Source organism: Urocampus carinirostris, chromosome 2 (assembly GCF_059441175.1).
Source record: "Urocampus carinirostris isolate Australia breed hairy pipefish chromosome 2, RoL_Ucar_1.0, whole genome shotgun sequence".
In the NCBI taxonomy this organism is placed as follows: domain Eukaryota; kingdom Metazoa; phylum Chordata; class Actinopteri; order Syngnathiformes; family Syngnathidae; genus Urocampus; species Urocampus carinirostris.
In genome coordinates, this window is record NC_142350.1 from 13766540 (window position 1) to 13784313 (window position 17774).

The following is a 17774-nucleotide window of genomic DNA, read 5'->3' on the forward strand; positions in this document are numbered from 1 at the left end:
ACCTTTAGTGTTCTTGCAATAAAACGTTATTTTGCAAGCAAAGTGACCTTGTGTTTATCTCATCTCATCTCATCTCATCAGCTGCACCGCTTATCCTCAGTAGGGTCGTGGGGATGCTGGAGCCCATCCCAGCAATCATCGGGCAGTGGGCAGGGGACATCCTGGACTGGTTGCCAGCCAATCGCAGGGCACACGGGGACAGACAACTTCACTCGCTCAGTCACACTTAGGGACAATTTGGACCGGCCAATTCACCTGAAATGCATGTTTTTGGAATGTGGGAGGAAACTGGAGTGCCCGGAGGAAACCTACGCAAGCATGGGGAGAACATACAAACTCCGCACAGTAAGGCCGGGAGCTGGATTTGAACCCACTCAGGAGGTTCCCACGACCTCAGAACTGTGCCGCACACGCGCTAACCACTGCGCCGCCGTGCTGCCCTGCCTTTTTAGATATTGGAGGTATCACAAATGCAACACTAAAAGCACCAAAGTAAAAGTTCTCCTTTACAAAAGGCCTTATTTCTCAGAGATTTTCTTGGAAACAAGTATTTTCAAGAAACCTAGCAATGTTCAGATGAAAAAAAGCCAAAAGCCTATTTTTTTTTATGAAAGATGAGGATTGAAGCTTTCTTCTGATGTTTAAAAAACTCAACTTTCTGTAAGCCTTCAAAGATGAGTCAAAATGGCAACAATTGGCTGGCACCATTTGACAGAAACATCTGCTATTGAATGAGCTAATATGACGTTCATGGTCGTTTTTCATCACTTCACCCTAAATAGAAACACTCTTACGGCGCCGTTTGAAGAATGGGATCGATTTCCAAAATGAAGTCGAGGAAGCGTATCGATGTCGTCCTATCTGAGGCCGATCCGCGGTGGCATCAAACGTCGGAACGGTGGAGATAGCGGCGTGCTAACAGGCGAACCTCCCCCCGGTTTGCTTTCAATGGGAGGCCGCCCTCTTATCTTTGAACAACACGCCTCTCAACCGTCCTCCGGCATACAAATGAAAGAGTCACTTAGGGAGCACTATCTACCTCGCTTTCCGCCACGTCTGCCCCTATCCAATAACTCCCGCCTCACCCTCACAACCATTCACTGTCACACTAATCCTGTCTAGTCTTCGAGCGGCACAGCAGTGTTGCAGGCGTGTTGCGCTATTGTGCTCGCGGAGATATTTGGTGTAAAGGGGATATCAGATAGCTCAATAGCTTCACTCGCTCTATCCCCCGCTGTCTTATTTCAAACAATTTTCCACGTTTGACACAGAAGAAAATAATCCCCCGACAATGTGATTCATCAGTCGACCTCAGCTCTTGTAAAAAGGAGTAAAACGCTAACAAATGAAGCCAATATTGTTAAAGGTTAATATGGGCTCTAGTGCAAGGTTATCAGTGTTGGGACTAACATATAACAAAGCAACACATTCCTGGAAGATAATTACTTTTCTCTTTAATGAGTAATGAAACCTTTTATGAAAAGGGTTGGGAATAACGCCGTTATAAACAGCGTTACGTAATGGCCTTTCCGTTTCAGTGACGAGTTATCTAACGAATTACTTTTTCCGCGATGAAAACGCCGTTATCGCTACTGACGTTCAATAACGATGCGTTACTTGACCACTGAACTCCAACGGCTGCATGTACCGGCACACCTGACGCTGTTTTCATCGCCGCTGTTTTTCAATCTCCTGTAAGTTCGTTACATCACGTCTTATGGGAACATGTCACCATTTAAATTATCGACTACTATAAAGCGACTATGAATATAGTATTTGCTAAGCGCCGAAATGGGCAAACTGGTGAATGCAGCGGCAACAGAATCATGTAAATTGAGAGCGGAACAGCTTTATAAGCCAACTCATGGAAGTGGGACCCGGCTGCCCACCAATCGAGAGCCTGTTACCTTCAAGGCGCTTTTTTTATCTTCTGATTGGCCTTTTTTTAGGGATTCTGTGCTGTTGAGGTTGAATCTGAAAGCTTAATTGTTTTGTATTGTATCTCTTGTTTTGTAGATTTGTAAATATTTTAGTTTACATTTCCTGTATTTTCTGTGTTATATGTTAATTTGCTTTATCCTTTTTCAAGTAATTTATGATTGTACATAATAAGTGCGGGTATATGGATTAAACAACAAAAAAACACCTGATGAGCCATTTGGGAGCCGGCACTTTTTAGGAAGCCAAGCTGAAAAAGCCGGTTCTCTAAAAAGAGTCGGAAGTCCCATCTCTACAACTGACAATTTGAGTTGGATTTCATTCATTAAATCCCTTTATATTTTTTACTGCTGTTCGTTATTTTGTTGTATTGTTTACTGTTTATTTTTGTTGCATGATAAATCTCTTTGTTGCCGTGAGGTGCAATCAATATTACAAGGTATGCCTGTTCTCTACTCAACTGACTCGAATACTGCTCAGAAAGTGTCAAATTATTTGACATACAAATTATTTTTAAAGTAAAGAAAATAGTTACTTTCCCTGGCAACTAGTTAATTTTACCACATATTAGTTAGTTACTAACACAGTTACTTTTTTGAAGAAGAAGTTAGGAACGATAACTAATTATTTTTTAAAGCAACATGCCCAACACTGGTTATGAATAGAGTTTGTTGTTACAACATGCATTATTGTGTTATTTCACTACTTATCAAATGAAAATAAATGATCCAGGGTACATATAGGTACTGGAAATCCTTATACATGCTTGGATTTTGTATGTTGTGTTTTCAAGGTTTGAAAAGGGATTTTTGGAGAAGCGCTCCTAAATAGTTGAAATGGTTTCTTGACAGTCTGACTCAATACACCACCCCTAAATGAAGAACAATAAAACAAGTCTGCTCAAAAATGACGCTGACACCCATGCTCTGGTAGTTTCACTTTGCCATTGCATTTCTTCTAACGACAGCTGGCGTTAGTTTGCATGGCATTGCCATGTGAAGTGTCATCGCCCCAAGCCGACAAGTGCATTAGACCAAGATGCCGGGAGGCTGTCCCTTTAATGAACATAGGCTGAAAAACAATAGAGATTACAAACAATTACTACAACATAGAAAAAATCCGAGCACAGCATAATGCAAGGTAAAAAAGGAGATCCAACTCTTTGCAATGGGAGAGTCGGCTCACTCCAGTAATATGAAAGGTAGTTCATGACTAGCTATGTTTTTTGTTTTTTGTTTTTTTTATATATAACCATTTGCTACTTGCTACACCTAAACAGGGCACTATGAAATGTGTGTCAGTGCAAGGATAACATATAATTTGTAAATTGCAGACATGTATGTGGACCTGAAAACATATGTGTAAATTGTGGATATGTTTCTGGATCTCCAGACCACATGATTGTCACTGGATTTCATATTTTAATGCCACTGGATAAATAGGCAAAATGGTTTTTGAAGTCTTTAAAAAGTGCTTGAATTTGGCAATGAAAAATGTGTAGGAACGAGGTTGATTACTCCTGCATCACTCACATTGTCACCCACATCCTACTCTGAAGAGTGAGCATATTTATTTTCACCTTCAAAGGTCAACTGAATTTAGTCACGGTGGCGCCGTCTCAAGCACATGTTATGAGGAAACTTAATTTATCCTCTTGGAGATATTCTTCCTACCATAAATAGGGGAGCTCTTTAACTGGTTTGAAGACAAACTGCAAAATGGATATGGAGTGTTTGTTTGCAAGCCCTGAAAATTGCACAGAACAAGAAATATGAAAAGGGATCACTGCTTCCACAGGTGTACATGTATTTTATTTAGTTTATGTTGTGGCTATTTCAAAGCACTTTTAGGAGGTCGGGTTCTCTGAGAGTATATACGAAAATCTGTAACTAAATTGCTACTTTTAGAGTAACAAGACACTGTTTGGTACTGGTAATCTGGGGTGAAACAGAATATTACTGTTTTTCAGTAACACACCCAACACTGAACGTAATAAAAACCAGTGCGTCATAGAAGGGAGGGTTTCTATCAACAGTGCCTTGTTTAAGGGACAAAAAATGAAACTCTAACTTCATGTTTTGGACTTGTTCCTGTACATATTGACTTAAAATATGCATTGATTAACATCTCTGCAACTAGCCAGCAGGATAATTTCACCTCAAAGTGCTTTCCAACTCAACGGGGATTCAATTAAAGACATCATACACACTCAGCGAGTTCATTTTTTTAAGCACATTTTGGCAGTCCAGGACCTAAATGCGCAGCCAACAAAGACCGTTTCGGAGTTAGATCAATTCTCGCGGGTGTTTTGTCCAATTTCACAAAGCAATTAGTGAGAAACCTGAAGAATTCAATTGATGGGAAATGAAATATTGTTGGGGAAACTAGTCCAGGTTGAATATATTATGCTGATTTGTTTTCAACTCGACAGAATATGGTGTGAACACTGTTGGGTGTGTTAATGAAAAATGGTAATTATTTACTTCGATTTCTTTATTTAAAAAGTAACTTAGTTGTCCCCAGATTACTGACACCAAAAGGTAGCGTGTTACTCCAAAATAACCTATATAATTACAAATTAGTGTGCATAGACGCTGAGACACCACCCCCTCTAAAACTGCCTTAGAATAGCTAAATACTAAGATAAATAGATAAGTAATTGTACAGCAACCCATTGAAGCAAAAAACCCTTCATATTTTTCGGCTTGAGCAAATCACTAAGCTGAGTCACTCCATATACATTTTGTCTAATTTTACATATAAAAAAGTTTAAAATTTAGCACCTGTTTCCTGTTAATTCTGTGCTCACATTTGCCACCTTGATTTTGTTCTTCCTGTATAAACTGCACTCTCCATCCCACGGGCTGCTTACCACTCGCTACTACTGGGACACAACTGAATATGCACATATAAGATATGCTTGGTTTTAGTTTACATTAAGAAGGTACTAAAAACCCAATATTATTCTAAATATATTTTTAGGGGTTTTGGTTGGCATTTGGACTGTTTTTGAATACAAACACAACCACCTTGTCAATGGAGGGTCGTATGTGAAAACGGGGAAAACACAGGAGTATTCAGTACTTAAAGATCAATGCAAAGCATGATCCGCATTCAATAAGTTCTGGAATTGCGAGTCATACTCCACGTAGTAAGAACAGTACAACATTTATAACTCGTTACATTACTTGTTACCGGACAAACTGTTTGCGTTATTTCAGTCCCAACACTAGGCATTCAGCAAAACTATTTTTGAGCTTTGGAAATTGTTTGTCTACATTCTAACCATAGTCAAGCTGAAATGGTAAACCATCATCTCATTAATGTATTATCAAATCTGTAACTGTAGCATCTGGATCATACATGAATTTTGCATCAGTGATTCCTTTTTTCCTCTTGAGAAAATAGTGAAAATGTAAATCTGCTTAGAAGTCGTGAGGCTTTAGAATTGGTCCTTTTTTCCCTGCACAGCATGCACACGGCCATTATTTTGTCCTGGTTGTGGCGACTTTTTCATTTTTTTTCTAACAAGACAGCTGACTTTGTACCGCAGAACACCCTTTGACTGTATACATGAAGGGGAGCCATTCTAGTTGACAGCTACGACTTGTTTTCCCCGCCGCGCAACACAATTTTACCTGTCACTGCTTATTCAATATTCAAAACAACACTTTTTTTTTTTGTAAGTCTTCGTCTTGATAACATACCTTTAGAAAAATAATTATTTGCCGTCCACATGGAAAATACGTGTTTTTTGACTAAACAGATTGCATTTTGGGTATTTTCCATTTATTTCAGCAGCCTGTCTGTTCAAGTGGTTAATGCAAGGAAGGCAGAGATAAGCTACTTGCTTAGTGGATAACATTTTAATTTAATATCAAGGTTGTGATTTGCAAACACTAAGCGGGGCTGGGGAACAGAATGGCAGACAATTTGCAGGGCATTTAAGTCATAGATTGCAACTTTTATATATATATATATATATATATATATATATATATATATATATATATATATATATATATATATATATATATATATATATATATATATATATATATATATATATATATATATATATATACATATATATATACAGTGGCTTGTGAAACTATTTGGCCCCCTTGAACTTTGTGACATTTTGCCACATTTCAGACTTCAAACATAAAGCTATAAAACTGTAATTTCTTGTGAAGCATCAACAATAAGAGGGACACAATCTTGAAGTGAAACACACTTTATTGGATATTTCAAACTTTTTTTAAACATATAAAATTACGCAAAAGTAGGTGTGCTAAATTATTCAGCCCCTTTACTTACAGAGCAGCAAACTCTGTCCAGAAGTTCAGTGAGGATCTCTAAACGATTCAATGTTGATCTAAATGACTAACGATGATAAATGGAATCCACCTGTGTGTAATCAAGTCTCTGTATGAATGCCCCTGCACTGTGATAGTCTCAGAGGTCTGTTTAGAGCACAGAGAGCATCATGAAGAACAAGGAACACACCAGACAGGTCCAAGATACTGTTGTGGAGAGGTTTAAAGCTAGATTTGGATATAAAAGATTTCTATTGTTTTGCCCCATATACATACAGTGGGAGTGAATTTCCCTAAGGGGACTAATAACTATTCTGGCTGATTTTGGTTTGGAACGTATTCATTTGTTACACACTAGTCCCAACACTGGTGTTTTGTACATGAAAACGTGTATAACCTTTCAATGAGTCAATTTTAGTCTTTTGCTTTTTACACAGACTAAAGTATGTTGTACATCTGGGTCACGAAATCCCACATTTTCTTCTTCCCCTCAGAGACCTCATGATGAAAGACTCAATCTGAACTCCGTCATCATTCGGAAAAAAAAGTGCACTTGTAATCAGGCATTAGTACCTTAGTCATAAAGCGGATGTGATGATCATTTCTTGTGGGGCTAAATCTTACAGACATTAATTTCATGCATGCAAATCAGGCACAGATGGAATTAGCCCGAGAAGTGTGCGCGTGCGGGGATAAGAGACATGTCGCTAGGGGTCGAAACCTTTTGTGGAGCATAAGTCTCGTTTATCCGGAATTAGGACGGGTGCAGCAGCGCTTCTGCTTTGATGTTTCTCTCGGCGGAGTCTGAGTTCATGCGTCACATGGAGGGGTGGACGAGAGTGCGTTGCCAGAGTCCAAACAGATGCTTGAGGCTTCCGCTTTGAGGTTGTGATGAGACGTGACCGCTGCATGTGTCCTTCCAAGCCATGCTGTCATTCGTTTGACACAAAGAATATGAGCTCGCTGCATTAGGGATGAAAATTCCAGCTCTTTTTAAAGCATTGGTTCTCAACTCTTGTGTCTTGAGGACTCACCATTTGACCTTAATGATAAGCTGCAATCAAAACAAGAATACATTTCCACTTCTCAAATGTATCTAATCAAAATATGTGCAGTTTAAAGCAGAGATAATAGAATATATTCACCTTTTATTTAATTATTTATTTTTTTCCAGCTAAACGTCTTTAACGACCATATATACTCACATATAAGCCTACATTGAATATACGTGACCCCCTTAAACTGCTTTAGAATATCCACACACTAAAATAAATTCAAATTATTAATATAGTGTGTAAGTCACGTCAAGTCATATGTATTTGTGACGCCCTTAATCACAAGGAGTCTCAAAGGGCTGCACAGATCATAGACTATTGCAAAATAGAGACGAGTATTACATCATCTGATCTTAAACCTAAACAAAGAGATTGGAAGCAAATACGAAATAGGCCTTTTTAAGTATGTTTTATAAAGCCTGTGTGTTTTAAGATATACTTGGGTAAAGCCAAAGTTTTTCTCTTGAAGTTTTAAACCTTTTGTGGTTGCCTTTGGAACATTCTTTACAATAATTAAACACTTCATTTATGTAATACATTTATATATTTGCATAAATATTAGCCCAGAGGCTTTAGCAGCATATGAAGATATACATCTGAAAGAGAAGTGTTCATCTCAATTATAATTAGCAACAGTTAACCAATAAGATGTCGAGGTATGAGGATGTTTTTAAAGAAGTGATGTTCCCCTGCTGAAACTTAAAATCCCACCCCTTATATTTAGTGTACATAAAAATCGATTGTTAAGGAATTTTGTATTTGATAGAAGCTGATATAGTGGTAAAACGATAAAAAATGTAAATATTTAAACAGTTTACTGTACCATCTAGCAGCGCTATAAATGACAGACACTCGTATACCATTTTGAGATTTCACAATTATTTCCTTCTTCAGCTCGGCCTTTGTTGTCAGTGTTTTCCACGTTCTCTTCCCCTTATCATCAATTTTCTTGACACCTATTTTTATGGGTTTTGAAAAAGGGTACAAAATCAATAAAATCAGGCTAAAATGAGAAGTAGTCCCTCTAAAATGCGCCGATTGACCGAACAGGTAGAAGAAATCAAGCAGGGCATTATTACCATCTACCGTTAAGTAATGTAATTGACACTCAGTTTGTTTTCCTTCCTCTTGGGATAATTTTGCCAGGGAAAAGGCCAGCGACCCCCGTTTGGGTCCCCACCAGCTAAGAAAAAACACTGCTATACAGAACCGTACAAAATATAATACTTTAAACCGTACTGTTGTGTGATTATGGGATTCTTCCATTTCAGGACTACGACAACGGCTACGGAACTGCTTATGATGACCAAGGATACGAGTCTTACGACAACAACTACACTAATCATGGACAGATGTAAGTCCTTCCCTTTTCCTGTTACTGTATTTTCACGACTATAAGGCGCACCTAAACTGTTTTTTTTCAACAGCTGACCGTGCACCTTATAATACAGTGCTCCTCATATTTTGACCAATATTGAGTCGCAAGGTCTTACAACTAAGGCAAACAGCCGCCGACTAGATGTTTCCCCGTAGCAGAAGTCGTCCGCGGTATATGCTGGGACGTATATACCGGCGTTTCATTTCCTAAATAAGGGGCCAATCATGATATGAATCAGTCTCTATTAGCTAAAGTTATTCGAGGGTAGAGGAGGCAGGACCTTTCCAGTATTTACAGGCTCGCATAGGCTAAAGCAGGGCAGAACAAATCCTGCAATTGGCCAAAAAAGATGAACGTGAACCACACGTTAGGCTGCTCTATGGCATGGAGAAAACATTTTTATTACTGTAGTCTATATTTGTAAACAGGAATTATGGGGCTAAACAGACAGCTAACAACAGGCAACGTCCATCGATGCAAATGCTTCTCTGTGGATTTTTTATTTTATTTGTTGGCATTATTGCGTGTTTTGGATTGTGTAAATATTTTACACGGTTGGATTTACTACGGATGTAAGAGGACCATGGTTGTGTATTATTATTGAATGTGATTGCTGCAAGACGACTTTGGTGAACTACCCCGGCTTTATATTTTCCCAGTATCTTGTTTCAGACTGATCTTGATATTTCTGGGATGAGTCTATTTTTAAATTAAATTCAATTTAATTCAAAGTGTTTATTGTCATAGGCACAGAAAAGAACCACGTTTCCCTGCAAGCTGAAATACTTACTTTGCTGTCCATATCGTACAGACACCGTGTCCGTACATGTCTGAGACACGTATTTGCTTCTTTGCGAGCCGTCGGAATACTAAGGGGTTAATAAGTTTGACTGAACTATCTGACTGTTTTGTTGATGATCCCACTCTGACGCCTTATAGTCCGGGGCGCCTTATGTATGGACAAAAAAATATTTTGGGGGGCTTCGTCTTAAAACTCGGTGTGCCTTATAGTCGTGAAAATGTGGTACTTAAGATTGTTGAGGTTCATTTTGACTGTCCATTCCATTCTAAATAATGGTTTCAAAACAAGGTGTAAGCAGAGTTTTTATTTTATTTACTTTTTATTTACCTAATATTATCGAGACAATACAGATGTATTTACCTTCAGCTATGCGTCGTGGTCACAGTTCTAACCCTGGGTATTCTGTTAATTTTTCATCCTGCATTCAGTTTTATAGACGATATTCTGTGACATCTTATAAATCTACACGCATGCACCCTAAAGGTCCTTAAGCATGTCTTGATCCTTTTCTAATTTTTTCCTTACTTGTGCAAAGTATACCCTTTGAATAACATCCGGGAAATAGTAAAAGGCAGTGGTCACTTTTGCATGTGTATTCTGATGTATCTCATTTGCGAAGAGACAAGGTAAAAAACAATCCAATAGATTTTTCTTCTTTAAATGTAGACAAGAGCTACATCACTACTACCATTAGTGGGATATACCTCGTGTTTGATTACCAGCCAAAGTATGTTCTCCGAAGAAGATGTACTCATTAAAAGACCTGCACTTTGTTCACAAACCATGTTTCCGAACCCCCATCCAATAGAAAATTTGATTGGGTCTGTCTGTATGAATTTTTAGCTTGTGATATCATTTCCTGTTTGGATCCATTTACAAAGTTTATACTTTTGTATCTCCAGTAAAATTGGTGGCCTCTGTATTGGACATGTGGGTGTGTTCGTCCATTTAACAAAAGGCCTCTGGACAGCTAGATACAGAATATTGATTTCTTTGTATCTAGGGAGCGATCGCTCACCCTGTGCTAGGCAAGGTCAACACGTTTTTTGCTCGGCGTCCTGCAGTATTTTAACAATGTGCAACAATGCGTGTCTGTCAGAGCCATTTTTTTTAAATAGTTGCTGCTGGCCCACTAAGAATGCCCTCAATTGGTTTGTATTGGCAACGGTTCAGGGGGGTGAGGAAAGACGCATATTTATCTTGGGTGGGGAAGTTGGTCGATGTTTTCCTTTATGGCTCCTTCAAATGAAGTGTATGTCAGCTGGGATTTACTTGTGTTAGAGAGGGGAGCATTCATTGTGACGCCACTCTATCTTTTTATAAAGCAGCAAGGTTTGTAACCTGCTTACAGTGCCTAGCAAAAGTATTGTGTGTCATGAATTCTCAGAAAACAGGCAGCATTATCAAGACCAGTCTTAGAGGAAACAGCATTCTGAAACCAAAGAACACTCAAGGCTGTCCAGTGCTCTGGTCGGAAGAGACCGAAATTGAACTATTTGTGCTCAATGTAAATCGATACCTTTTGATTATCACTGCACATAACCCTGAAAACACCATCCACACTTTCAAACATGGTGGTGGCAGCTTAAAGCTGTGGGGTTGTTTTTGTGCAAAACTTATAAAGACATACGTAAAAGACTTGTGGCTGTGATCGCAGAAAAAGGAGGTTTTAGAGTATTAGGATGGGACAATACTTTCGCAAGGCACTGTAGCAAGGTTTGTAACCTGCTAAGATAAAGAACAAACACAGTTCCACCGGAAAATGAAATTGTTGTGGGGGAGTTTTGGTGGGGAGGAAGCATTGAGTCATTTTGTACTTAAAGACATGGCTTCAGGTTGGGCAAAAGTAGATTATCTTTTTTTTAATTTTGTGGCCCGAAGGGGAGGGAAACGCCAATTCCAATCGAGCCATTTCACTTGTTTTTGTCTTCTTATTCCAATCTCCTGGTTCCTGTTTGATGTTGATGCTTAGAGCCAGATTAAAGTTAACCGTCTCACACAATTGTTGTACAAGTACAAGTTTACATATTAGAGCAGTGTTTTTCGAGCAGTGTGCCAGAGTACACCAGTGTACTTTGAGAACTTGTCCAGGGTGCCGCAAGATATTGCTTAATTTCATCTTTGCAAAAAAAGCATGCGATTGCTTATTATCTTTGCTTTCTTTCAAAGATCAGATGTATGACTGTTACTTTCACCCATATCAGCAGGTGGAAGCAGAATGCTATGATTTTAACTCATTCAATGACATTTCTCTCAAATAGGAAAGAATAGTGGCAGGATTTTTTATTGCCATATTTACTCATTTATAAAGGCCTAAGCTGACAAAATTTAGAAAATAGTAAAAATATTTTTGCTCATTTTAAGTATAATTTCAGTGTTCTCGATCTTTCTAACTATCTATTTCTCTCTCTATTTAGTTGTGATTGCTGCTGCAAGGCACAACTACATTGCCAAGTGCTGTTAGCAGGGACAATAATACTATCCCCCGAGATCTTATTATATCTATCTTCTTCCTCCAAACTTTGACGGGCCTCTCCTCCCAGAGCTTTTGGAGTAGCCCAACGATTCATATACCAAAAATTCCGGCCCGATCAGGACTTCCCTGCGACGATACGGATAAGCGATACGAGTCTCCATCCGGAATAATGGGTTTTGAGAATCTCCCATCCGGAATACATGGGCCCATTCATTTCTATTGGTAGTCGTGGTAATGAGGGCTTTTCCAGAGGGTAGTCATAGAAAGCAGGGACTGTCCGTGGTGGCTTGAGGGGGCCCGACCCACATTACCTTTAACCATGGGTAAATGGTGATTTCCAAATAGTGGATGCGAGCGACAGGATGCTAACAGCTATGTGTGCCGCTAGTTTTTGGGCTGGCGTAGCAACTTTATATTTACAAATTATGCTAATGGTTTATGTTAATGAGTTATGCTAATGGGTACATACTAAAAAGTGATGCTAATGGCTAAATACTAACTTCATTATACTAAAAAATTTTGGTAATGGTTTCTTTGAACGTCAGCCGGGATAGATAAGATTAACCATGTCTTCGTCAGAATTTTAGCGCAGCAGTTCGTCATCTCGCGGTTCGATGCCACTTCCAGTTGTTAAATGGTCCAGTTTATTGTCCAGAGAGCGAACGTTGGAGAGGAAAATGGATGGGAGAGGCTAAAGCCTATATTTACAGGACTTGATGTCATTTTGCTTTTTATAAAAAAACGGTGAATATATTGTATCGCTGCTTTAAACTGCACAGTATTTTCATTGGGTACATTTAACAATCAAATGTTTTTATTTGAGTCGAAATTTGTCATTAGGGTGGAGTGGTGGGTCCTAAAGTCAAACCAGTAAAGAACCAGTGACTTAAAGGGACATTATGGATTATATAGCACCTCTAGCAAAAAAAAAAAAAATCCATGTATTAATAAAAACAATTTTAATCTGAATCATAAGCAAAACACATGAACTATCATGTAAATGTGCATCTTCTTTAATACTCATATGTCAATAACTTTTTAATTTTTTATTTAAAATAACATGAGGCACAACCAGAGGGAACTGACATGATATTCCTCCATCTTGTTAAGGAGGGTAACCCCAAAAACCTTGTGAAAGGCTGGGCAAAGAAAATGAGAACACAAACTAGTGCGGTTTAGTCACTTTAAGTTTCTGTAGTTTGTTTTCTTCTTTGTGCTTTGTAGCACTTGTGTTTGGTTGAACTACATGATACAAAAACATCCAGTGGTCATATATTACACAGTTTCTCTTGAAAAAATGGATGGCTACCCCAGTGTCAACAGAACAGTGTTCTTCCTCAAAGCCCAAGTGTGACTAAAGGGTTATTTTGTGCTTCACACTTGAAGACGGTGTTTTTTTTTTTTTTTATTCGACACCGCACACACTCCCCCTTTACCTTTTTATTTGGCATGCTATGGATCCCAAGGGCTGGCCGGTGCACAGGTAGCAAGATGTGTGACGGTGTTTAAAATGGTAGTCACATCCCTGGGGAGCGAGTGTAAATCTTAGCACAGGACATCTGCACACGGGCCACCTTTCTTACGGTTTAGAGATTAATATCGTGAGGGCCACCTGTGCGTCAAATCCTGTATTTCATCAGTTGCTACATATAAAGCGCCTAGCAAAAGTATTGCATCAACAAAATAACCTTTTGACAGTTTGCCATATTTCAGGCTTCAAACTTGAAACAAACATAAACATGATTCTGTGAATCAACAACATGTTGGACAAAACCATGAAAATAAACCAAGTTGAACATGTGCCTCAGATCTCTTGCAGAATTTCTGCCAGAATCACCCAGTATTTGGCTTAATTGCTACTTCCATTAACGCTAATGATCTCCTCAGTTCTTGCTGAAGAAAAGCAACCCCAGAGCAGGATGTGTCCACCACCAGGTTTGACAGTAAGGATGGTGTTTTTAGGGCAAACGTAATGCCCAAAATCTTCAATTTTGGTCTTCGACTACTTTCGTTAAGCTCTGTATATCTGTAGAACTGAAGTTTGGCAACAGCACTGTGCAACATGGTGCATTTTTCTTATCAGTAGACAGTTTATATATATATATATATATATATATATATATATATATATATATATATATATATATATATATATATATATATATATATATATATATATATATATATATATATATATATATATATATATATATATATATATATGTATATATATATGTATAATATAATATAGATTTATATATTATAATATAGATCTATTTTTCCCTCTCTATATAATTTTAGCCGATTTTCTGTGTTTGCTGTCAGCCTCCCAAACACCTGCAGTGCTGCTGAGCGTCTATGTGCTTTTTTAAAGTTGGCAGCTCATCAAGAAGACTGACAGCCGCCGGGAAGGGAATTTGACCGAAATGGATGTAGTTATGGGGGTAGAGGCAGATGGTTCAGGTGGGGGTTGTTGAGAAATGCAACTCCTGTCACTGAAATACGTTCAATGTTTTTTTCTGGCATTGACTATCCAGTGGTTCCTCTTTACATACGCAACTCTAAACACAATAATTTATATTTAGTTTTATTTGGAACTAAAATCTTGCTCCCTGTGCATAGAAAATCGATGGTGCATCAAAGAAAGAATAAAACATAAAAATCAAAAAATTCATAGAGCTGAGGTTAAAAATTGCATAATTTCTGTCCATTACATAATGTATATCTGGTTAGAGCAGTTTTTTTCAACACACCTTTATTACAGACTTGGATTGTAATTACATTAGTTGATTCTTATAAACCTAATTAGTGCAATTTTGGAAATTTAGTCTGGGAAAAAAATCACAACATAATTCCACATATCACAATCATGTATTCGCAAAGGTTGGTGGTAGAGAGTCACATTTACTCCTTTACATTACTTTACTACGTTTTGGGAAACTTTGTACCTTTAGAAGTTTTGTTTTTTTTAATCACCATTCTTTTTACTTTTACTTGAGTAGATTTGTGAAAAAGAGCTCTACTCTTACCCTGCTTCATTAGGCTACAATGAACCCGTTACCTAAATCCCCTCCACGTCCGTCTCTGCTAAGGTGAAGTCAATTGGTCAGCGGCTTCGTTTCCCTTATTTCGATTCAACCAGTGACCCAAACAACCACCAGGTGGCACTTAGGAACATTTATTTACCGTACTGCATGGGCAGTGTATTTAGCTGTAGCCTCACATATACCATTGTCTAATCTACTGACAGTTCACCTAGACAAAATGTCTGGGTCGTCATTCTTAAAATCACGCAGACTTGTAATTGAATGTTGTTTGGATACACTTTGATGATTTGATGATCTGATTGAATGGTTTGTTCGGTTTTTCTTTTTACTCATTAAATAAGATGTTTGTACAGTTACTCAGTACTTGAGTCATCTTTTCAGCAAGTATTATTTTACTCAAGTAGTTATTTGGATGGCAATTTCTACTTCTAATTGTGTCATATTATTCCAAAGTAACAATAATTTTACTTGAGTAAAAATGTTGGCTCCTATACGCACCTCTGTCAATTTGTTTAGTGAGTTGACACTTGGAAAACTCTAAACTCATGATATTGGAACCGTCCCACCATTGCAAATAGCTCGTCATTTTCAATAGTGAAAGGCTATCATTGCTTTATGTCAGCTCGCCTACAAAGTACATTTGTCTAGAGATTTTGGTCTTCGCAGAAGAGACACAAAAACGGCAACAGTGGCGGAGCAAATGACTTTCATTGGAGAAGGGGGATGTGATTGCAGGCCTATGTTCCCTTAGATAGAAGAAGAAAAAATAATGTGCCTCTGAAATGCATCTGTCTGGTCCGTAAATGCCTCATCCAGAGCCCTGATGTTGCCGTTAGGGCCAAACAGATGGGAGCGTTAAAATTGAATGATGTAGTACAAGTCCCGGGTGGACCGTGTTGTCTTACGCCGCTATTACTCTTGTCTTCCTGGGTGATGAAGAGATCTCGCATTGCACTAAAACAAGCGGAGGCGCGATAATCATATGGCGTTGACGTTTGGCGTACTTTTCACAAATAGGTACAGTTTTCATGGATAAAGTTAAAAATTATGGATTGAGTTTGACTTATTAATAAATTGTTTGGTTTGTATCTGCCATCATCGTGGAATCCGATACCTCAACGATCCATCCATCCAGCCATTTCATGCGGCGCTTATCCCCACAAGGGTCGCGGGGGTGCCGGAGCCCATCCTTACCTGTTTTTAGACACAACATTTGATAAGATGCGTTGAGATATTTTAAATGCTACGAGGCCTAATTTGTGACATTAAATTTGAAAAAAATCTTAATAAATAAAATACGCAATAGAAAAAATAGCAAATGCAGAAACATGTAGCCAGCTTTTATGGGGAGACACAGAAGCCAAGTCAATTCAAGTCATATTTATTTGTAATGCTCTCAATCACAAGAAGTCTGGGAGCGCTGTCTAGACTACAGACAACTATTACACCTCATCATCAACACGAAACTTAGAAAGTGACAGAATGTCTGATTGACAACTTCCTGAGGTCAACATCATTCATATAGTGTGTTTTAAGCCTAGATTTAAACACTTCCATTGCGGTTACATATTATTTATCAGCGGGCAAAGCATTCCACAGCACCGGGGCCAATTGGAGAATGATCTCGAACCTGAAGATTTATTCTTTGCTCCTGGGATCACTACTAGATCAGCGTTTTACGAGCGAACTGTAAAATTAAATCTGAAAGATATGAGTGGGAAAGTCCATCCAAGATTGTATCTGCCAATGTTCTTGAATCTGATACCTTGATAATGCTTGAGAAAAAAGAAAATATAGATTCTTACATCCACTTGTATTTATTATATTTCATTACACACACAAACTTAGAATTGCATCTTAAACTGACAGGGAACCAGAGCAGGAAAGCCAAAATCGGGGTAAAGTGGTCTAACTATCTTGTCTCAGTTTAAAGCTGCAATTTTTTACCAAGCTTGGTAGCAAACCACAAATGGAGAGTGGAGACAAGAGTGGCGCCATAACAACATGTTTTTTTTTTCTTGGTAGTACTTTATTTAGCGTTTTTTTTTTATGTATATGCGATCATTATATCTTTACCATTGTTGTTTGCAAGGCCAGATTTAAAGAGACTCACAGGCTTCATCTGGCTTGCGGGCTTTTGTTTGTCTACCCTTAATTTTGCACCTTCTGGTGTTACAGAAAATCTTCATTCATTAAAAATAAAAATCCATTTAAAACATAGGCCAAAATACAATAACTATCATATAATCATGCTTAATTTGAAATACTTGTTCATCTTACATAACATGTGCTAGCATATTTGTCTTATATTTTGCTGCTATGGGTACAAAAAGGCTAGGCAAAAAATGAGAAGAAAAATGGTATGTTTTGGTCACATTGAGCCACTGTACTTTATAATTTTCCTTGTGCATTTTAGCACGAATTTTCAGTTGAAATCAAGTGTAGTACTGTAGTCACTACACCGTCCAGCAACCTCTCGTGATCAAATAATACACACTGTCTCTTTAAGGGTGATACAGATGGGAGGCAATTAATAGTTTGTCACAGCTTATGCCGCTTTACATCTTCGCTTTCCAGTCTGAGGGTCCGCTCTAATGTGCTTGTGCAATGTACCTTTGCACATTTGTCCTCTTCAACGCCGGCAAATTGGTCCCAAAAGCAGCCGGGAAGCAATGTTGTGCAAAAAGAAGCAACCCACAAAAAAACAGCGGAGCAGCGGACAATAAAGCACAATGTTGGCGGCAGGATTTTTTTTGTTA

The 17774-nt window shown here is 38.3% G+C and overlaps 1 protein-coding gene across 3 annotated transcripts in view; it reads left to right on the top strand.

The window, feature by feature from the left end:
- Positions 1-17774, top strand: part of khdrbs3 (KH domain containing, RNA binding, signal transduction associated 3) — a 149729-nt gene that overhangs the window by 115885 nt on the left and 16070 nt on the right. For all 3 annotated transcript variants that reach the window (XR_015849762.1, XM_088328998.1, XM_088328999.1), the window contains one exon: positions 8584-8666. Coding sequence is in view for 2 of the 3 variants with exons in the window: in XM_088328998.1 (XP_088185124.1) it covers positions 8584-8666 (83 nt within the window). In the remaining variant the exon portion in view is untranslated. The remainder of the gene's footprint in view (positions 1-8583; positions 8667-17774) is intronic.